At 41.5% G+C, this 24,029-nt stretch overlaps 1 protein-coding gene across 14 annotated transcripts in view; it reads left to right on the forward strand.

The window, feature by feature from the left end:
- cacna1db (calcium channel, voltage-dependent, L type, alpha 1D subunit, b) overlaps positions 1–24,029 on the forward strand; it is a 410,093-nt gene that overhangs the window by 197,454 nt on the left and 188,610 nt on the right. For all 14 annotated transcript variants that reach the window (XM_060931662.1, XM_060931659.1, XM_060931664.1 and 11 more), the window contains exons 6-8: positions 14–166; positions 450–640; positions 22,902–23,005. In XM_060931662.1, coding sequence (XP_060787645.1) covers positions 14–166; positions 450–640; positions 22,902–23,005 — 448 coding nt within the window. The remainder of the gene's footprint in view (positions 1–13; positions 167–449; positions 641–22,901; positions 23,006–24,029) is intronic.

The following is a 24,029-nucleotide window of genomic DNA, read 5'->3' on the forward strand; positions in this document are numbered from 1 at the left end:
GGTGTGGTTGCAGGCTTACAGGTTGTGCTGAACTCCATTATTAAAGCCATGGTTCCTCTACTGCACATTGCTCTGCTTGTGCTCTTCGTTATCATCATCTATGCCATCATTGGCCTGGAGCTCTTCATTGGGAAGATGCATGCCACCTGTTACGTGAATGGCACACGTGAGTGTTCCTTTGGGTGGGCATGTGTGCGTCCTCCCATATCGAATATTTCTCCTTCTTTTCTGTTGTCTTTCTTATTCTCTCTGATCATTAGCTAGAATGTACTGTATTGTATGTTGATACTGATTTCTGCTAATGCATCATGAACGTGCTGATTTGTGGAGATACGAATGTTGAATAATGCTCCATGAGTTTAGTGTTTTGGAATAGTAAGAATTGCAGTTCTTTCAACCCAACTGTTTTCCTTCTGTCTTTCTCTCTCTGTCTCTTTCTTCTTCTACAGGTACGTTAGCAGAGAGCGACCCTACCCCCTGCACTCTGTCAGGTCATGGACGCCTCTGTAATGGTAGCACATGTAGAGATGGCTGGCAGGGACCCAACAATGGAATCACTAACTTTGACAACTTCCTGTTTGCAATGTTGACTGTGTTCCAGTGTATCACCATGGAGGGCTGGACAGATGTGCTGTATTGGGTAAATAACTTCAGCTCACTAGAGAACCAACATACAGGTCACACCTGGGAATAACATTAAAAGTCCTCAGGAGACTAAGTAGTCGTTGTGGGGGATGTTCATCATATGTGTAAGCTCTAATATGTGAACAGTGAATCTTAAATTCATTAGCTAGCCCAAGGGGCATATAAACGCTCCAGTGTGCTGCCCAGTCCTGTGTTTTGGGTTTACCTGGCCTGGGGCATAACACACTCAACTCTATGCTTGTAGTACTCGAGTCCGACTCGTGCCCTAATTTTAAGGACTTGTGACCTTGACTTGGACTTGAGCACTGATGACTCGGACTCGTGCATTAACTCCATTCGGACTCGTAAATTGGAGACGAGGACTCTATTTTTTGTAATAATTTGCCATAAGATATTTATATCTACATTAATTTTTATACTAATTTCATGCAAGATAATGCACATTCACCTGTTCATACATCATGTTCAGGAACAAACTAGCGTTAATGGCGCTAAAATGCCTGGAGAGAAGCCCCTAGGATTGTCCACTATACTTATGTGTTCCATATGTAGAAGAACTATCGAGGAGACGACGGGGACAACCTTGAATTTCAATAATCATTTGGTAAGACTCCACCCAGAGAAGGAAGTGACACGCTATGTTCATTGCTCTGTTGATAGCGGGGTTTGCTTGCTGAGCGATGAACTAGCTAGTGTTAACCCTCTTTCATGTTATTTGCCCTCTTGATAGTGGGCGGAGCTTGCTGAGCGATGAACAAGCTTTTTATCTGTAGCCTATTAACTAAAATGGGGCAGCCGAGCAGCAACGTTCGTCCGACACAGTAGCAGAGACGCTTCCACATAAAGGCAGCAACAGCCACCGTCAAATGGTGCGGTTGGAGTCTTGTTCTTGGACTCAACTCGGATCAGTAGTGGACTCAACTTGAAATTTTCTTTAATGACTTGGACTTGACCATTGTGGACTCAAGACTGGACTCGGACTCGGGGTTCAGCGACTCGACTACAACACTGCTCAACTCTGAGGAAAGCACTATCTGCTCCCTTCTGCATGCATGAGCCCACAAACCTCCATGATTGGCTACTGTTGCTGTGATTGATTGGAGAGGGAAAGTATGCCACCCCACCCCACCTCACCTCACCTCCCCTCCCTGAAAACATGGTGAATTTTGCTCTCTTGGGCTTCTGGACACAGATGGCTATGGCATCATCAGGATTCAAACTCGCGATGTCTGGATCATAGGGAAAACACTTGGATGTTATGTCTGGTAACCTATTTGACTTGGCTAAAAGTTCCATAAAATTGGTTTGAGGAATCATTCATTCATTCATTCATTCATTCATTATCTCTAGCCGCTTTATCCTTCTACAGGGTCGCAGGCAAGCTGGAGCCCATCCCAGCTGACTACGGGCGAAAGGCAGGGTACACCCTGGACAAGTCGCCAGGTCATCACAGGGCTGACACATAGACACAGACAACCATTCACACTCACATTCACACCTACGGTCAATTTAGAGTCACCAGTTAACCTAACCTGCATGTCTTTGGACTGTGGGGGAAACCGGAGCACCCGGAGGAAACCCACGCGGACACGGGGAGAACATGCAAACTCCACACAGAAAGGCCCTTGCCGGCCCCGGGGCTCGAACCCAGGACCTTCTTGCTGTGAGGCGACAGCGCTAACCACTACACCACCGTGCCGCCGGTTTGAGGAATCATTCACTGAAATGATTGCGTTGCGCCGAGTTGGCTATAAGCGATATACGATGAGATTGAGTGGAATAACCGTTTTATTCTATCCACATTCACTGGATTTTGAGAAACGGAACATTTTTATTTTTTGGCAAATTCAATAAATAATACCTTTATACAAAATGTCCGACAAAATCATTTCCACTTCGGCAGACTTCTTAAAAACCCATCAATGGCTGCACAAATTGAATTTAGTGTTGTTTTTTTGTAGAAAGTGCCGTCTTTCTGTCGTGCTGAGGTATAGAATAGCTTTAGACATTTATTTCATTCTTCCTTGGACATTTCATTGATGTAATTTTCAAACTACTTTGAGCTTTTGAACCAGTCTAAAAAAATTCAACAAATTTGAATGCTTCAAGATGAAGAATGTAAACAAACCAGTGAAATGACAGGAGCAATTTGTGAAAAATGCTATAATAATTTTTGGAAAAAAAAGATATGTTCTTAGCATCAAATACTTTTATTCCATATTTTATTGCTTTTTTTTTTGTCTTTTTGGGGGTTTTGTTTTCAAGTAGTTTTTATTTCGTCTTCTGTTGGCTCAGCAACACGCTCTGCCATTTTGTTTTTCTCTACTCACGGTATATGAGCTGATAGCTTAGTAATAGAGTAGCTAATCAGAGCGCGCGATTGCTCATATTCAGTGAATGTGGATAGAATAATATTAATTATTACCTTAATTATTAATAAATTCCCTTTAGCTGTACAGTTAGACACTATAGTTTAGCTTTTTTTCATGCACAGTTTGTGTTGGTCTCAATTACTGCCATTGGTGATATATTTTTGGCTGCCAGATTATTCAAAATCCCAGCAGTGGCTTTGGACTGTTTTCATCAAAGTTGTGTGTGGTGAAAAATGATCCAAAATAAGCGTATGCAAATTCCACAGTCAGTATTCATTGATTTAGAATATGTTTGTTCAAAATCATGTCTGGTTGGCGTGTGTGTCCGTTTCAGCGTAATATTTTAACCTGATTTTATTTGCCTTACTGTAGTTATATCATCAACATCAATACTGATGTCATCAGTAATTAAAGGTACTTTATATAACGTAGGTTAGTGTCAACATAAAATGTATAAAGGTAAATCTGAATGTTTTAGTTTTGAATAATTTGTTAAGTCATTTAGTGAGTGTAATGCGGTGTAGCTGTATTGAGCTGAGGACATGGATGCACACACCGTAGATATTTAAAGGCACATGGATATCATTTCAGGTTTTTGAATCACAGTCACAATGTTATTCATTAGCATAATCTTTAGGTTTATTTTCTTCTTTTATTTCTTCCAGTACCTCCTGTTTCAGAACATTGTAGGACCTTTTGCAAGGCTGAGTGTGATAGGACACTGTATACTAAAGGGCTTTAATTACAGTGTCTTGCAAAAGTACTCGTCCCCCTTGGTGTTTGTCCTGTTTTGTTGCATTACAAGCTGGAATTAAAATGGATTTTTGGAGGGTTAGCACCATTTGATTTACACAACATGCCTACCACGTTAAAGGTGCGAATTGTTTTTATTGTGACATAAACAACAATCAAACTGAAAAAACATAAATCTGGAGTGTGCATAGGTATTCAACACCCCCCCCCCCCCCCAAAAAAAAAAAAAAAAAAAATCAATACTTTGTAGAGCTACATTTTGCTGCAATTACAGCTGCTAGTCTCTTGGGGTATGTCTCTATTAGCTTAGCACATCTAGCCACTGGGATTTTTGCCCATTCCTCAAGGCAAAACTGCTCCAACTCCTTCAAGTTAGATGGGTTGCGTTGGTGTACAGCAGTCTTCAAGTTATGCCACAGATTCTCAATTGGATTGTGGTCTGGGCTTTGATTAGGCCATTCCAAGACATTGAAATGTTTCCCTTTAAACCATTTCAGTGTAGCTTTAGCAGTATGTTTAGGGTCATTGTCCTGTTGGAACGTGAACCTTCGTCTCAAATCTCTGGCCGACTCAAACAGGTTTTCCTCCAGAATTGCCATGTATTTTGTGTCATCCAATTTCCTTCAGTCCTGACCAGCTTTCCTGTCCCTGCAGATGAAAAATATCCCCACAGCATGATGCCACCACCACCATGCTTCACTGTAGGAGTGGTGTTCTCAGGGTCATGGGTTTGTGCCACAGGGGACATTTCCCATGATGGCCAAAAAGATCAACGTTAGTCTCATTTGACCAGAGAATCTTCTTCCATGTGTTTGGGGAGTCTGCCACATGCTGTTGGGCAAACTCCAAATGTGTTTTCTTATTTTTTCCTTTAAGCAATGGCTTTTTTCTGGCCACTCTTCCATAAAGCCCCACTCTGTGGAGTGTCCGGCTTAAAGTGGTCCTATGGACAGATACTCCCATCTCATGTGGATCTTTGCAGCTCCTTCAGTGTTATCTTTGGTATCTTTGTTGCATCTCTGATTAATGCCCTCCTTGCCCGGTCTGTGAGTTTTGGTGGGCGGCCTTCTCTTGTCAGGTTTGTAGTGGTGCCGTATTCTTTCCATGTTGCTATAATGGATTTAATGGCGCTCCCTGGGATATTCAAAGTTTGGGATATTTTTTTAGAACCCAACCCTGATCTATACTTTTCCACAACTTTGTCTCTGGCCTGTTTGGAGGCTCCTTGGTTTTCATGTTGCTTGCTTAGTAGTGTTGCAGAGTCAGGGTCCTTCCAGAACAGGTTGATTTATACAGACATCATGTGACGGATCATGTGACACTTTGATTGCATACAGGTGGATCTTAATCAACTAATTATGTGACTTATGAAGTGAATTGGTTGGAGCAGCTCCTATTTAGGGGTTTCAATTGAAAGGGGATGAATACCTATGCACACTCCAGATTTCTGTTTGTTCATCTTAATAATTGTGTGTCACAAAAAAAAAATTTCACTTTAAAATGGTAGGCATGTTGCGTAAATCAAATGGTGCTAACCCCCCAAAATTCATTTTAATTCCAGCTTGTAATGTGACAAATCAGGGCAAACACCAAGGGGGATGAATAGTTTTGCAAGACACTGTACATCAAACTTCAGTCAAGTCTGACAAATCAAGTTGTAATATAAATGAAAATCGATATAACTAGATATAACTACCAGGAGTTCAAGTCAGAAACCTGTTAAATTTTTGACATTCTGTTTTTCTCCTTCCTGGTTACTGTTTTCATTGGATCTGGCTGTAGCCTGCGAAATGCTTTCTTTCATTAGCTCACTACCGTAACACTTACATAAATTAGTGTGTGTTATGTAAATTTAAGCATGTGCATATGACATGTAAATAAAGGATTAGTCTTGGGAGCTTGCGTCCACACAGCTGAAGCTGACTGATGATTAGTGCACACATCACAACATGTTCTGATGTCATATAACAGTTTAATGAATCAAACACATTATTCTGTGCACTGAAATCCGCACTCGTCTTGATACAACTTGGTGAATAAAGACTGCAACCCCAGCTGCGCTACAACACAAATCTATGACAGTCATGTTCGTGTCGAATCTTTCAACCTAAATTATTTGCCCTTTTGTGTTCTTTTCCTTGAAACTTTGCATAGGCAACACTTTTTTAAAGGTGCCCTTCCACCAAAAACGTTTAATACTGGCTCTTTTTGAAATGCCATAGTTCACGCCGAGTTGCATATGCATGCTGCATGTGAAAATGTAATTCTACTTCCATTCCCTGTATTAGCTTATGAAAGAAAATAGTCGGAAAAACGAGCGGATCTGAAAAAGCCATACAATCTTGCGTCACTTCGTAAATTAGTATTCATGGCCTCGCCCACCTTGGCTTGCGACCGCCCACGGGAAGGAAGTTCGGATTTAAGAGCGAGGAGAGATAGCAGAGCCAGTGTTGCTAGATTGGACGGTTTTAAGTGCATTTTGGCAGATTTGAACATATTTTGGATTGGAAAACGTCAGCAGTATCTGGCAACACTGAGCAGAGCCCATCTCGTCAGTAGCTAATGAAGAGGACCTAACAGCAAGTTCAAAACATGTCTGAACAAGTTCGTGCCTGTGTTATTTGTGGCAGTAAGACATCAACGTTGCATTTCTTGCCCAAGATAGAAGAGGTGAAGAATAAATGGTTGGAATTTATCTTTGGAACACCACCAGCGAAGTGTAATGCAGCGTTAATACTGTGTTCTGATCATTTCAACCACAGTGACTTTTCAAACTTCGGTGCCTTTAGTAGTGGTTTTGCTTCGAAGTTGCATTTAATCCCTGGATCTGTGCCGTCAAGACGATCGACCACCAGCTCACAAGCTGCAAGTAAAACACGAACTTTTTGTTCGAAGGATTTTGTTACAAAATAGCATGTTCATATTCTCCACGTTAGCATGCATGACATGGCCACAAGCTAGGCAGGGATGAGAGTTTTCCGCTTTTTCTGAGTAAAAAACGACCTTTTTATATTATGCCAAATCCGTTGAGAATTTTTTTTTATTAATTTCGGGGGGTTGGGGTATGTTCCTTCATGCTGTTCAAACTTTATTAACTCCAACGAGGTTTACACATTATTTGTAAGTCACCATCTTTAGTCTCGTTTAAATCTCGTTGAATGTGATGTAAAATTCGTGTTATCTACATTGTTATTGGTCAAAACATCGCCGTCGAGACCATAATAGCCAATCAAAACAGTTTTTACAAAGACACCCACATTCTTTTTTTTTTAAGTCACTCGTTCATTTTATTCGTTTGTTTGTTCAGTAAAAACCCAAACATTTGTTGAATTTTTCTTATTTCCTCGCATCGCACCTCAATGACGTCAGCGCGCGGTATTTTTCCCTTTGCGGTTTGTTCCTTCTCTCTCGCCGTAGTAAGACACCCACATCCTCTTGTTCTGACTCACTGGAGGTAGTGTTACAGTGCTGTTAGCCAATCAGAGATAACACGTTTACATGTCATGAATATTAATGAGCAAGAGCTGAAATCCTGTCGTTCTCCCGCCACCCACTCCTCCACCAAACTAGAACAGCCTGAAACAGGAGAACCACAGCATTTTTTTTCACCAAAACTGGCTCACAGGGCATTCATTCATACTAGAGACCACCTCACAATTAATGAAAAAATGATGCAAGGAGACCTTTAATAAACGGCAAAATTTGTTAATTCTTTGCTACTTTGACATTTCTGTCAGTCTTATGAAACCCCAGTTGGGAAACCTTACTATAGAAGATGGCACGAGGCTTGACAACTCCAGTCACATCTTCATGTATAGACCCCTTGCACTGACATCACATTTACTTTAGCAACTGTTTAGCAGCAATGGCATCTGAGGTGGACCTGTTGGGCCTGTAGGCATACTGCAGGGGGTCCAGGGGGTACTGCTCTGAATGTGGGCCAGTACCACTCTCTCGAAGCACTTTGAGATGATTGGAGTGAGTGCTATCGGCCTGTAATCATTCAGGCAGGTGGGTGGGCTCTTCTTGGGAAGAGGGATGATGGTTGTGGTCTTGAAGCAGGAAGGAACGGTGCTCTGGCTGAGGGAAAGGTTGAAGATAGCGGTGAAAACATTAACCAGCTCATTGGCACATACTCTGAGGGCCTGCCCAGGGATGTTCTCTGGTCCTGCTGCCTTCCTGGGGTTGATCTTGCTCAGAGTTTTGTGTACCTGGCCTGATGAGACTCCTGGGGGGGGAGGGGGGTTGGGTGGTCCAGGTGTTTGTGTGCCTCCTCTCTATGCTGTAGCTAGAGGTCTCAAAGCGGGTGTAGAAGGTGTTGAGGTCATCTGGCAGGCTGTCTGTGGAGCTGATGGTGCTGGTGGTGGTCCTATTGAGGTATTTCACCTGACGTCACAGGGTCACGTGACGCCCATTTTGAACGTCAAGCTAGCTAATGTCAACAACAGTAGCTGGTATGTTACTGTAGCAATGTTTACGTTCAGTCATTTGGATGACTGTTAAAACCTTTCAGTCTCAAGTTTTTCCTTTACTGGATTTACTAGTTTATTGAGCTAGCGCGCTCGGGCAAACTGGGAGCTAGCGCGCGCGCTAGCCTGCCGGCCGGCCGGCGCACACACTAGCTCCCAGTTTGCCCGAGCGCGCTAGCTCAGTAAACTAGTAAATCCAGTAAAGGAAAAACTTGAGACTGAAAGGTTTTAACAGTCATCCAAATGACTGAATGTAAACATTGCTACAGTAACATACTAGCTATGATGTTGTTGACATTAGCTAGTGCTAACAGCTAGTTGCTAATACACTGCTACAACTACACCGACCCTAATAATACAGTTCTTCATCATTGCCTGGTAACAGCAAATTTATAACAGGCCATGTCTCAACAGACTAAGAAGTTATTTCAATGACATTTAATAACATTTTGTTTATCCTGAGGACCGAAAGTAAATGAAAATGTGAACAAACCTTAGCTGTAATAAGATGGCGACCACCGGCTCCAGGGATGACCCACTGATGTAGGCATGTTACCCAGCCTGACACAAAATATCTGTAGGTATCCAAACTCTTATACGCTTTCAGATCAATACCTGTGTATGGCGATGGGTTTTTAACGACATAGGTATACAGATCATGTGGGCCGAAGTCAGGTAAAGACGAGGGCTTCGTGTACTTCCGTACGTCAGTGAACAATCCTGGTGGAAGCAGGTAAACGTCGTTCTCTAAGCCTGCTAACCTCAATTTTTGCAAATACCTCTCCCTCTGCTCACCCTGTAAATGCCCTACGTCGCTGGATAGTGAAGGTGTTTTCTGCATCTCGCTCCTTTTTCTTTTATGTTTTTCGTTTGTCGCCTTCCTCGCATTCAAACTGATTCGAGCCGTGCCGTCCAAAATGGCAGCATCACATGACTTGGTCATGTGAGTGAAATACCTCAATAATCTGTGATATGCTGCAGGCCTTGCTACAGTACATCTGCCCGGGGTCAGCAGTAGAATAGAAGCTGTCCAGCTTCTCTCTGTACTGCCTCTTGGCCGCTGTAATGGCTTTCCTCAGTCCATACTTTGCCACTTTGTACTCCATTTCATTGCCTGATCTAAATGTAAGAGAGTGAGCACGCAGCATGTGTTGTACCTGACTGTTTACCCAGGGCTTTTGGTTGGGGAACTTCCTGATCTGTATGGTGGGCATAATGTTGCAGACACGTGCTGATGTACCCAGTCACATACTCAGCATAGTCCTGTATGCTGACAGAAGAGTCCTCCAAAGTGGCTGCAGCTTTAAACATATCAGTCTGTACGAGCAAAACAGTCCTGAAGGGTGCCCTCAGTCTCTGGGCTCCAGAGTTTGACTTCTTTGGTGACATGGTTTGTTTGTTTTAGTCTTTGTCTGTAGGCCGGGTACAGGAACAAAGAGAAGTGGTCTGAGTGTCTGAAGTGGGGGCAGGGTGCAGCCCTGTATGCACTGCATATGTTGCTGTAAACATGGTCCATTGTGTTCTTATCACGGGTGGGGATGTCCACATGTTGATAATATTTAGGGAATATAGTCCATAAATTGCGCTGATTAAAGTCGCTGGCGATGATGAAAACAGCGTCAGGAGGACTTCCGGTCGGACCACCGTCAAGATGGCCGCATAGCGAGAGAGCTCCCGGTTGAACCAGAGTAATTAGAGAAATTCCCCCATACAAACCAAGTAAATCATCCCACAAAAAGCGTAGAGAAAGGGGATAAGAGCCATATCATCACTTTGAGCAGTAAACATTGTCTGAAGTCAGGTGGGTGAGAAAGACAGGGCGCAGCAACAGTTAGCAGCTAACAGGTTTAAGCTAGCAAACAACGAGGCGCAGTGTCGAGAAATGGCCGACTTGGAACTGATTCTGCGAGAATTAAGGGGGTTTCGCCAAGAAAATAAAGAACAATTAGAGACAATAAAAGAAGAAATTGTGAAGGTGAATACCAGACTGGACGAGGCAGAAGGGCGAATTGAGAAAGCAGAAGAGAGGATCCAAAACACAGAGGAAGTCATCACGGCTATGCTAAAGCTGCACACCAAACTGGAGGACAAGTTGCTGGATCTGGAGAGCCGCTCCAGACGCGAAAACATAAGGATTTACGGGGTGCCGGAGGGATCCGAGAAGGAATCAACAACGATGGTCTCATTTGTAGAAAATTTACTCTGTGAGGGTCTTGAGTTAACTGATGATATGCCCAACCTTCAGATTGAAAGAGCTCATCGGTCGGTGGGACCGCAGCTGCCGGTGGATGCGCCGCCATGCTCCATCATAATTAAGTTTTTAAGTTTCAAAACCAAAGAGACATTTCTCCGCAAGGCATGGCAGGGGAAGGGATTTACCTGGCAAGAAAATCACATAAACCTGGATCATGACTATCCACCTCTAATACTCAAAAAACGAAGAGAATAAGGCCCAATCCCAATTCTAATTTCTACCCCTACCCCTCCCCCTTCCCCTTGGCCCTTCCCCTTGAAACTGAGCTACAAGGGATAGGGCTTGAAATTCAACCCCTACGTATTGGGATAGCCCTTCAACGATCGCATACGTCATCGCGTAACTCCGTCAGCGTTTACGTTAGCAAAACGCGACCAAATGAGTCACTGGCTGCGACCAGCCGCTACAGTCAGAGCCAGAGGCAGAACCAGAAATCTCTGCTGGCAGGGTGTGATTTGTTAACTAACACCACTGAATGGGATATCTTTGGCGCTTCATGCACCACATCCGACAGAATGAGGTGTCAGAACACTCATGTAAACAATAAAAGCGAGAATAACAGAACAAAACGTACGCAGTCAAGCAACCGAAAACAATACTCACTCCCAAAGCTTTTTAGCAGCAGCTTGGATTTCAGAAATCGCTGCTCATTCTCAGCTCGAAAGCGAATCAAGCGGCGTGTTTCCTCTGGATAACAACTTAAAACACGTAAATAATGGAGAAAACACATTTATGACAATCTTTCACCGCGGGAACCGCCATCTTTCTGAAATCCGCATGAAATCTCGCTGAAATCCGCATGGCATTGTGGGAAATCACTCAAACCCCTTCGTTCGGAGTCAGCTCCAGGAAAATCTCCGTTTGGAGGGGTACAGAAGCCCTACCCCTTCCCCTACCCCTCCGCGTTAACTGGGATTGGGATACCCCTACCCCTTCACGTGAACGCGCAAAATGGAGGGGAAGGGCCAAGGGGTATGTCCAAGGGGTGAAATGGGATTCGGCCTAAATCTGCAAAATGCTGAAGGAAAATAAAGTTCAATTCCAGACCCTCTTCCCCGCCAGGCTGCGCATGAGACATTATGACAGAACCAAAACCTACGATACTATAGAGGAGGCATCAGAGGACCTGCTGAGAAGAAGCTACACCGTGACGACCATCAGACCTCCGGAGATGCTCATGGAACAGGTACAGCGGCTGTCCTGGAGGAGAGTGGACAGACGAGTGATGAAGGGCGCATTTAAAGCCGGCCGGGATTCAAGCTACAAGGAGAAGCTCCGAGCCTTCAGGAGATCACCGGCCCCCTTTGGGACCTAAAGGATCTAACCCACAGCCCGAAGATGGTGGAGTTAATTGTGAAATCTCTTGAATTGTACCATGACCCTAACTAGTGGTGGAGATCCACTATTGAATGGACTGGTTCGTTCTGAACCAACTTTTCACTTTGGATTTTTTTTCTTTCTCTTTTCTTTTTTCCGCCATGCGACTGTTGCAGGTAAGGGCCTCTCCCTCTGGACCGAGGAGGGGGACTTTTCCCTTCGAGCCCCCTTGGGAGGCTCAACAGGGTCAGGTTAATAGACCCCTACATAGGGAGTCACACGGACAAATTGTGCTCAGTTTGATGTGTATTAATATGTTAGTTGTTCATTCCCTGCCGGTTCTCGCGGGGAGGGGGAAGCGCACCAGGTTTTTGAGTGGGATGGAGGGGGGAATCACATAGGTGCAAAACAGGTCTTTAAAAATAATTTCATTTAATATAAATGGGGTACTCAATCCAGTTAAGAGGGGGAAAATCTTATTAAAATTAAAGAAGGATAAAATCCAAGTAGCTTTCTTGCAGGAGTCACACCTCAATGACTCCGAACATGCTAAATTGAATAAATCAGGATTTAAACATGTTTACTTTTCTTCCCATGGATCGGGGAGGTGGAGAGGAGTGGCGACCCTGATATCCAGGGCTGTAAATTACGAACACATATCAGAATATAAGGATAACGAAGGCAGATTTGTTATGGTTACAGGCAAAATAAAAGGAATTGTGATAAGTCTCCTTAACGTGTATGTTCCTCCAGACAGTGACTGGTCCTTCTATAAACATGTAATCGATCTAATGACAACAAAAAGTCAAGGGATTTTAATATGTGGCGGAGATTTTAACATCCGATTAAATCCGAAAATTGACTCATCAAACGGGAAATCTGACGCAAAAAACACTAGCAGAAGATTAAATACTTGGATGCGCGAAGTGGGTATTGTGGACGTGTGGAGAGAGATAAACCCTACGAGCCGAGACTACTCACATTACTCGCCCACTCACAATGTCTACTCGCGCATAGATTACTTTTTTATGCTTAAAGGAGATCTTTTTAAGGTAGATAGCTGTGAAATAGGACCCAATACTATTTCAGATCATGGTCCCATTTATATGTCCATCCATCTGAATAAGAGGAAGTCCTCTCTCTGGAGACTGAACTCAAACATTCTGAATAACCTAGTTATTAAAGATAAATTGAAAATTGAAATTAAATTGTATTTGGAAAATAACGATAATGAAGAAATAACTCCACCTATACTCTGGGATGCATTTCAAGCGGTGATTAGAGGTAAAATAATAGCCATATCCTCATATGAGAAGAAAATTAGAGAATAAAAACTCAAAAAATTAGAAGAGGATTTGAAGAGACTACAGAGAGAACATGCAAAGTCTCTCAAAGATGACGACAAACGTAAGATTATAAAACTAAAAAAAGAAATGAATGAAATAAATACTCAGGAAATAAAAAAAAGCTCCTTTTTACAAAGCAACAATACTATGAGGGTGGCACGGTGGTGTAGTGGTTAGCGCTGTCGCCTCACAGCAAGAAGGTCCGGGTTCGAGCCCCATGGCCAGCGAGGGCCTTTCTGTGGAGTTTGCATGTTCTCCCCGTGTCCGCGTGGGTTTCCTCCGGGTGCTCCGGTTTCCTCCACAGTCCAAAGACATGCAGGTTAGGTTAACTGGTGACTCTAAATTGACCGTAGGTGTGAATGAGAGTGTGAATGGTTGTCTGTGTCTATGTGTCAGCCCTGTGATGACCTGGCGACTTGTCCAGGGTGTACCCCGCCTTTCGCCCGTAGTCAGCTGGGATAGGCTCCAGCTTGCCTGCGACCCTGTAGAAGGATAAAGCAGCTAGAGATAATGAGATGAGATGAGATGACAACAAATGAAATAGAAACTAATCCGGAGAAAATCCAGAAGTGCTTTCAAAAATACTATAAAACATTATATTCCCAACCACAGACAAGCAGCGACAACCAGATCGATGCCTTTCTGGCCCAGATAAATCTTCCAAAGATCACTGATGAACAAAATGGAAAATTAATATCTAAAATAACAAAAGAAGAAATTCAATCAGCAGTCAGGAGAATGAAAGGGGGGACGTCTCCAGGGGCAGATGGTTTTCCCACAGAATGGTACAAAATAATGCAAGATCAACTAATTCCAACATTATTAAAAACATTCAACTGGGTTTTGGAAAACAAAAACATTCCGCCCTCATGGAGGGAGGCAATGATTTCGGTCATACCTAAGGAAGGGAAAGACAAATTGTAGTGTGGAAATTATCGTCCTGTATGTCTTCTAAATAATGATTATAAACTATTCACCTCCATATTATCTAAAAGAATAGAACTGATATTACCAGTTTTAATACATAAGGACCAGACTGGCTTTGACAGACAAAGACAGACCCAAGACAACATCAGAAAAACACTGCATGTTATGAGAAGTCACACAACAAAGACTGGAGACACTGATACTAAGTTTGGATGCAGAGAAAGCATTTGATTCAGTGAGGTGGTCATTTTTATATAAAGTGCTTTCAAAATTTGGCTTCCATACAGCTATAATTGACACATTTGCAGCGCTATACAATAAACCAATGGCTAGAATTAAAATCAGTGGAGATTTAACCAATTCATTCATTCTGGAAAGAGGAACAAGACAAGGGTGTTATGCGTTGCCGCTCCTCTTTGCCTTTTTTATAGAACCCATGAGTCAATTGATTAGGCAGAGGTCAGATATACAGTAAAAGGGGTAACAATGACATCCGGGGAACAAAAACTGGCCCTATTTGCTGACAATTTATTGATAAGTATAACACAACCTACACAGACGCTCTCAAAACTGATGAAATTGCTAGAGGAATTTGGTTTAATTTCTGGTTACAAAATTAATATCAACAAAACTCAAGTATTAACATTTAACTATGACCCTCCATCTTCAATTAAGATCACGTACAATTGGAATTGGGATGCTGAGTCTATCAAATATTTGGGTGTCTCACTACCTAGGGACTTCTCGAGACTGTATGATATCAATTACGGCCCACTAAATTCAAAGATAAAGTCTGATATACATAGATGGAATGTTATTTCCTTTTTAAGTTTAAGCTCCCGGATAGAGTCAATCAGGATGAATATTTTTCCATGGATGCTGTACTTTTTTCAGTGTCTGCCAGTCAAAATACCATCTAAGCAGTTCTTAGAATGGGACAGAATAATAGCAAGGTATTTGTGGCAAGGGAACAGGGCCAGAATTAAATTTAAGATGCTGCAATTAAGAAAAGGGTGGTATGGGCCTTCCCTGCTTACAGGAATACTACCATGCAGCCCAACTGAGACCTTTAGTCTGCCTATGTTCACCAACGTACACTGCAGCATGGAAGGAAATAGAAGGCACAATGATGAAAGGAATCCCAATAACAGCCCTACTAAGTGATAACAAATTACAAGGAGAACAGGAGATCCCAGAAGACTCTATAACAGGTAGCTTTCTGAAGTCCTGGCAGGAAATAGTCAAAATTTTGCAGATTAAGAGGATCATCTAAAATTATAAGGTGGTGTGCCTATGATTCAGACTTTTCACCAAATAGAATCGATGACCGATTTAAGATATGGATCTCAAAAGGTTTAACTACCTATTATTCATTCGTCCACAAAGGGACATTTCAGAGTTTTGAAACCTTACAGAAGGATCATGGCCTGGGAAGAGATGATTTTTTTTTTTAGGTACCTGCAAGTTAGACATTATTTTAACAAAAATCTTAAAGAGGTGTTGGGAAAAGGTGAGTCAAGGTTCATGGAGGTATTTTTATCATTAACTAAGCCCAGATCAGACAACAAAATTATCTCCAAATTATATAATGCCATACAATTATCTAAACAAGAGAATGCAGAATACATAAAGAAGAAATGGGAAAAGGAAGTAAAGGTAATGATCACACGAGAGCTGGGAGAAAATATGCCAGCTACAATGGGTCTCAACCGGGTCAAACGCATGACGGGAGTTCTGCTGGAAAAACATTACAAGATTTTTTGTTACACCCATTCAGAAACGACATCAAGGCAAGGGGGACGCTTATTGGAGACTTTGTGGGTCTAATAGAGCCAACCACTTCCATATTTTTTGGGACTGCCAGGCAATAAGACCTTACTGGGAAGAGATCCACAAACATACAGTGGTGCTTGAAAGTTTGTGAACCCTTTAGAATTTTCTATATTTCTGCATAAATATGACCTAAAACATCATCAGATTTTCACACAAGTCCTAAAAGTAGATAAGCAGAACCCAGTTAAACAAATGAGACAAAAGATATTATACTTGGTCATTTATTTATTTAGGAAAATGATCCGATATTACATATCTGTGAGTGGCAAAAGTATGTGAACCTTTGCTTTCAGTGTCTGGTGTGACCCCCTTGTGCAGCAATAACTGCAACTAAACGTTTGCGGTAACTGTTGATCAGTCCTGCACACCGGCTTGGAGGAATTTTAGCCCATTCCTCCGTACAGAACAGCTTCAACTCTGGGATGTTGGTGGGTTTCCTCATATGAACTGATCGCTTCAGGTCCTTCCACAACATTTCGATTGGATTAAGGTCAGGACTTTGACTTGGCCATTCCAAAACATTAACTTTATTCTTCTTTAACCATTCTTTGGTAGAACGACTTGTGTGCTTAGGGTCGTTGTCTTGCTGCATGACCCATCTTCTCTTGAGATTCAGTTCATGGACAGATGTCCTGACATTTTCCTTTAGAATTTGCTGGTATAATTCAGAATTCATTGTTCCATCAATGATGGCAAGCCGTCCTGGCCCAGATGCAGCAAAACAGGCCCAAACCATGATACTACCACCACCATGTTTCACAGATGGGATAAGGTTCTTATGCTGGAATGCAGTGTTTTCCTTTCTCCAAACATAACGCCTCTCATTTAAACCAAAAGTTCTATTTTGGTCTCCTCCGTCCACAAAACATTGTTCCAATAGCCTTCTGGCTTGTCCACGTGCTCTTTAGCAAACTGCAGATGAGCAGCAATGTTCTTTTTGGAGAGCAGTGGCTTTCTCCTTGCAACTCTGTCATGCACACCATTTGTTGTTCAGTGTTCTCCTGGTGGTGGACTCATGAACATTAGTCAATGTGAGAGAGGCCTTCAGTTGCTTAGAAGTTACCCCGGGGTCCTTTGTGACCTCGCCGACTATTACACGCCTTACTCTTGGAGTGATCTTTGTTGGTCGACCACTCCTGGGGAGGGTAACAATGGACTTGAATTTCCTCCATTTGTACACAATCTGTCTGACTGTGGATTGGTGGAGTCCAAACTCTTTAGAGATGCTTTTGTAACCTTTTCCAGCCTGATGAGCATCAACAATGCTTTTTCTGAGGTCCTCAGAAATCTCCTTTGTTCGTGCCATGATACACTTCCACAAACATGTGTTGTGAAGATCAGACTTTGATAGATCCCTGTTCTTTAAATAAAACAGGGCGCCCACTTACACCTGATTGTCATCCCATTGATTGAAAACACCTGACTCTAATTTCACCTTCAAATTAACTGCTAATCCTAGAGGTTCACATACTTTTGCCACTCACAGATATGTAATATTGGATCATTTTCCTCAATAAATAAATGACCAAGTATAATATTTTTGTCTCATTTGTTTAACTGGGTTCTGTTTATCTACTTTTAGGACTTGTGTGAAAATCTGATGATGTTTTAGGTCATATTTATGCAGAAATATAGAAAATTCTAAAGGGTTCACAAACTTTCAAGCACCACTGTATAAAAAAATGTATTTAATGTAAACATTCCATTTAAATGTGATGCTTTGTATTTGGGCAATCTATTGTTTGAAACATGGACCAACAAAGACTGCTGGCTATACTATTGGCAGCCAGTAAGAAATCCATCACGAGGAAATGGTTAAAAGTAGAACCACCCACTATTATTGAATGGATTGAAATTGTCTATGAGATTTGTTATGGAGAAGATATCGTTTTCCCTCCAAGTTGAAAAAGAAAAATTTTATAAGATCTGGACCAAATGGACTGAGTATGTAAAACCAATCAGATCTGATTTCATTTGACTGTACTTGTGAATCATGTGAACCTGCCCTCTTTTTTATGTGATGTTTTTATTGTCTGAGGTGGTGCGCTCCCCGGTTTTGTTCAATTTTGTTATTGTTCCCAACTGGAATAAGTAGTGGTCCATAAAAGAAAATCCCAGAATGGCAGTATGGACAAAATCACTTGAATTTTCTGCTTCCATCCTTATCTATGTCCTTGAATGGCTAAAGCTGTAATTAATGTATGTGATGGAAATCTGCCTTTTCAAATAAAAAAAAAATAATAATAAAAAAAAAAAAAACAGCGTCGGGACGAGCCGTCTCTAACATGCTGATGTCGTCATGGAGTTTGCTGAGTGCTGCCATGGAGTTAGCTTGCGGGGGGATGTTAACAGCAGCCAAAAACACAGCAGTGAATTCCCTTGGTAGATAATAGGGATGGCATTTCAGCAGTAGCAGCTCCACATCTGGCGAACAGTGCTTATAGACAGTCTGTATATCTCCACACCAAGAGTTATTAATAATAATAAACACACACACCTCCCCCTTTAGCCTTACTGGAGGCTGTGGTCCGGTCTCCTCGGTGTACGGTACAGAGCGAGTCTGTAGCTGAATGGTGCATTCTGGGACTTTGTCTCAGAGCCAGGTCTCAGTGAAAATTAGAGCGCAGCACTCTTATTTCCCGCTGTGCTGTGATTCTGGCTCTTAGCTTGTCCAGTTTGTTTTCCAGAGACCGCATGTTGGCTAGCAGGAGGCTGGGTAGCAGTGGTCGGCTAGCGCAAGCTTTTAGCCTAGCATGGAGCCCCCCGCCTCTCTTGCATCGCCGTCTCCGGAGTGCTCTCCTGGGGTCAGTTTGCTCACTCGGGCTCGGTGCTTCAGGGGCTTCCTGGGGCTGGTGGTGGCTGCGGGAGCGAACAATGAGTTGTAGCTCCGGTGGTATAAAACCAGTAAATTCCAAATGGCTGTGTGTGTTAGCAATGTCCAGCAGTGCCTGTCTGTTATATGTTAGCAGTGCATGACATTTGTGCACTGCAGAAAAAACAGAAAATACACAAAAAAGAAGAAAAAGCCAGCATTCAAGAGCAGAGTGAGCAAACACGTCTGCCTCGAGGGGCGCCATGTCTTGGAGAGAGCTGTTCTCACATCATTGTTGTGGGCTCAAAGCTGGAGTGAAACAAAGGGATTCACTGACGGTTACAGATAAAAATATGTACTGGGTTCTTCGTACTGCTGTGAAAAAAGTCTCCTTCTCCCAGATCAGAGAGATTTCCTTTCTAAAGAAATGCTGAAGTCAAGTTCCTAAACCACAATCAGAAGTTCAAGACAAAGTTCCAGGGAGACAGTAATAGCTTTCATCTTTTTCTCTATCTGAATGTTTGGAACAACCAAAAACAGTGCAAAAACTGAACCATATTTAAGACAGATTAAGCCTTGCTTATAGGTAAGACAGTGTCTGGTTGTCCCCCAGGAGAAATTATCACGTGATGCGTGATGTTACGTGCAACGGGTCTATAGTGATAAAGCACAAAATTAACTTTCTATCCAATTCTAGTTTTTTATCCCCTGCTGGTTGAACGGCCTGAAGGAGGATTATGGCGTGGCGACGTCCGTCCGTCTGTCCGTCCGTCCCGGGAAGGGTGCTCACCTTCTGAAATCTACTCCTAGTTTTTGGAGGAATTTCACGAAACTTGGCAGGATTCTTTGTTATATGTCAGTAATATGCATATTGTAATTTCATTAAATTGGGTCACATTTTACCAGAGTTACAGGCCTTGATTTAACAAAATTATACTTTGACAATTTCATGAGTGTGTTTTCCTTCTGAAATCAACTGCTCTCACAATTTTTTGAATGAATTTCTCGAAGCTTGGCAAAAGGTCTTGTTATATGACAGTAATAGGCATGTTGCGATTTAATTTTGTTTGTGAAAATTTGACCAGTTTTGACCCTTGATTAAATAACTTGTAGTTTGACAATTTCATGAGGGTGTACATTCTTCTGAAATCAACTCCTCTCACAATTTGTGGAGGAATTTCACCAAACTTGGCAAAAGGCTTTGTTATATGACAGTTATACGCATATTGAAATTTCATTTAATTTGGGCAAATTTTACCAGAGTTATGCCCTTGATTATTTACAAACTTGTACTTTGGCAATTTCATCAAGGTGTGCTTGCTTTCTGAAATCAACTTCCCTCGCAATTTTTATCCCCCGCTAGCCGAAAGGCCCGAAGGGGGATTGTGTTGTGGCAATGTCCATCCGTCCCAGGAAGGGTACTCACCTTCTGAAATCAACTCCTCTCACAATTTTTGGAGGAATTTCACGAAACTTGACGGGACTCTTTGTTATATGTTGGTACTACGCATATTGCAATTTCGTTCAATTCAGTCGCATTTTATCAGAGTTATGGAATAGTTGCCAGCGGGGGATATTGTGCTCTCAGAGCACTCTTGTTTTATCATGGTATAAGATCATATGAGTATACCGTCTCACTCACGGTGTCAAGGTCTGCTTTGCAACACTTCAAACGAAAGAGATCAGGGGCATCATCATGCTAGTTTTTTCCTCACATCCTAAACAGTAAAATATTCTTTAATTTCATTGGGATTTGTAAGAAAGAGCTTTAAATCAACCGGCATAACCATCCTCCTATGATTTTTTTTTTTTCAAGAATAGGCACTAGTGTTACTGTCATTTCCACTGTGCTTGCTCTTCCCTCATTCTTTTATATTCTCTCTCTCTCTCTCTCTCTCTCTCTCTCTCTCTCTCTCTCTCTCTCTCTCTCTCTCCCCCTTCCCGTTTATGCATCTGTTACCATGGCAAATTCTTCAAATGCAAATGAGGCTGTGAAAGTGTGTGCAACTTTGACATGGCTTTTCGGAAGAAAAAAACTATGGCCACTGGAAGGTAGCAAAGTAGCAAAGAAAATTGGGGAGTGGGAGTAGAGAAGAAAAGTTGGAACTGGCAATGAGCTCACTGTCCCCATCTCTGTCTCTCACCTTTCTCCTCCGCTTCTTTTTTTTTTTTCCTCTCCATAGATAGCAAGCTCAAATTTATACATTGACCAGAGATACATAAAAGTGTGGATGAAAACATAGCTATAATTCTGGTATACTGTACTATGTAAGCAGCAGCTAGCATGGTTTTTTTTGTTGTTTTTTGGAGGGATGAACACACAAAATAGCATAATAGGAAATTAGTATATTTACTTTCTAATGTTGACATCAGCCAACTAACTGCATACATACAGCAAACAATTTTTGGTCTTTGTGATCAGTCCAGATTAACCCTCTAGGGTCTGAGGGTATTTTTTGGCACCCTAATGATTTTGGTATGCTCTGATTTTGTTGTCAATTTCAACAAATCTCGCAGTATTTTCAAAGTCATATGACTGTTTTGTATTCAGCACAAGTTCAACGACAATAATATCTATGTAGTATGTATGTCATGAATGTACTTTTAAAAAAAAGTAAGATAAATGAAGATGTAAAAAGCAGTTTTAGAACTGTGTTGGAATGTGTGAAAAAACATGACCTTACCCATTGTGATGAACCGTTTTGATCACTTGAGGTGATTCTGTTCAGTCTTAGGAATGTATCAAGCACAAAAACTTAATTCTGCTCCACTGATTTGGACAATTAACTGGCCATCATAAAAATGTATGTCCTATTGTTTTGGGATAAAGGGTTGGCAGTGGGAAGGGTATTCAATGAGAAGAGTAAAAAATTCCATTCCATTCAATGAGAAGAGTAAAAACCCCTCCCACTGCCATCTCTTAATTCCATCAGGTCAAGTGATCAAAACGGTTTGTCACAATGGGTAAGGTAATGTTTTTTCACACATTCCAACGCAGTTCTAAAACGGCTTTTTACAACACCTTCATTTATCTGGTATTTGACTTTACTTTAGTATTTGACTCTATTCAATGTGTCTTGAAATTAACTCTTGTACTATTTTACTCAGTTCAGAGCCACGACCAACTCTGTTACACAATTACTTTGTAATTTTGCTCCCACTCCAAATTTTACTGTCTAAACTCAAAATAGAGCAAAATTAACTATTTTTGAGGAAAATATTTTTAACTCTGGAAAAATTGCTCAGTCATTTTTCCTGTGTATGCACAACAGCGCACACATAGCAACCGATTTGCGCATAATAAATAGAATAAATATTTACACTTACTCAAGTTGCTCTTCGGCTGGATCGAGTTGAAGTAAAAAAAAAAAAAAAGCATCGCTCATCATCATGTAAACTTATAACTAGCTTTAATGTTATGCAGTGTGGCACTATTCAAAAAAGACCACTACTAAGGGTTCTTAGCTTCCTAAAAAGTTCAACATCGTACCTTATAGTAACAAAGCCAAAGAGCCAGTTGGGTCTATAATGTATTACCAAAGACGCTACTCTTTTTATTGGAATTTCCTAAGACTGAACAAGCCTTTTTTTTATCAGTTTATTGAACTTCAATTGCCTAACACACCACAGCACTGAATATTTGATCTGACGACCTGCATACTGTATGTTGAAGAACCTCAGTCAACACAATAAATGGAATATCTTTCAATAGCTTGACAGTGAAATTGCTAGAGTTCAACAACACATTATATTATGAGGGCTCATTGATGGGATAATAATGATGTGGGCCAAACTGTGACACACTTTTAAAGACAGACAGACAGCTGCATTCATGATTTACCATTTTAAAAATAGTATTTCTATAAGTCCTCAGAATACCAGACATGCTAAAGGCATCAGTACTGGATCTTAGATGTCTGTCATTCAAAATGAACCCTGTTGTGTTTATAGGTCTGACACATTACCATCAATGCCATTGATACTGATAGCAACAGGCGGAGATTAGACTGAAGTCTGCGAGCTTTGTTTTATTCGTAATAAACTGCAGCTTCTTGAGTTTTCACCACTCAAGTCTGTTACCCTAAACCCCGCGATGATTGAGAATCTGTTTCTGTTTCACTGTAATATTCACTTTAAATGTAATTTGTGTGTGTGTATTTCTCCATGTCACAGATGAATGATGCCATGGGTTTTGAGCTGCCATGGGTCTACTTCGTCAGTCTAGTCATCTTTGGTTCCTTCTTCGTCCTCAATCTTGTTTTGGGTGTTCTTAGTGGGTGAGAGACCATTCAGTAATTGGTAGCCTTTAACTTGTGTGTGTGTATATATATATATATATATATATATGTATGTGTGTGTGTGTCTGTAATATATGTATATTTGCTCAATCATGCAATTATCCACTCAACCAATCATGTAGCAGCAGTTCCTCATGCAGCTACAGTTCGAGAGCTTCACTTAATATTCAAAAGTAGGGGAAAATGTGATTTCAGGGACCACTATAGATGAGCGTTCAGAGTATTTTACATCCCCAATTCCAAAAAAGTTGGGACACTGTATAAAACATAAATAAAAACAGAATGTGAAGACTTGCAAATCATGGAAACCCTATATTTCATTGAAAATAGTACAAAGACAACATGTCAAATGTTGAAACAGATATTTTATTGTTTTTTTTTTTTTTTATTTGATGTCGGCAGCACATTTCAGCAATGTTGGGACAGGGGCAACAAAAGACTGAAAAAGTATAATGCTAAAAAAACCCTAATTTGGTTAATTGGCAACAGGTCAGTAGTAACATGATTAGGTATAATAAAGAGCATCCCAAAGTGGCTGAGTCTCTCAGAAGTAAAGATGAGGAGCGGTTCACTGCTCTGTAAAAGACTGTGTGGGCAAACAGTGCAACAATTTAAGAATAACGTTCCTCAATGTAAAATTGCAAAGAATTCAGGGATCGCATCATCTATAGTACATAATATCATTAAAAGATTCAGAGAATCTGGAGAAATCTCTGTATGCAAGAGACAAGGCTGAAAACTGACACTGGATGCCTGTGATCTTCAGGCCCTCAGGTGACACTGCATTAAAAGCAGACACGTGTCTGGAGTGGAAATCTCTGTATGGGCTCAGGAACACTTCAGAAAACTATTGTCTGTGAAAACATTTAGTTACTGCATCCACAAATGCAAGTTAAAACCAGATATAAACAATATCCAGAAACGCCGCCACCTTCTCTGGGCCCGAGCTCTTTTACGATGGACTGAGGTGAAGTGGAAAATGGTTCCGAAGTTTGATGAATAA

This window comes from Neoarius graeffei, chromosome 10, assembly GCF_027579695.1.
Source record: "Neoarius graeffei isolate fNeoGra1 chromosome 10, fNeoGra1.pri, whole genome shotgun sequence".
NCBI classification, from domain to species: domain Eukaryota; kingdom Metazoa; phylum Chordata; class Actinopteri; order Siluriformes; family Ariidae; genus Neoarius; species Neoarius graeffei.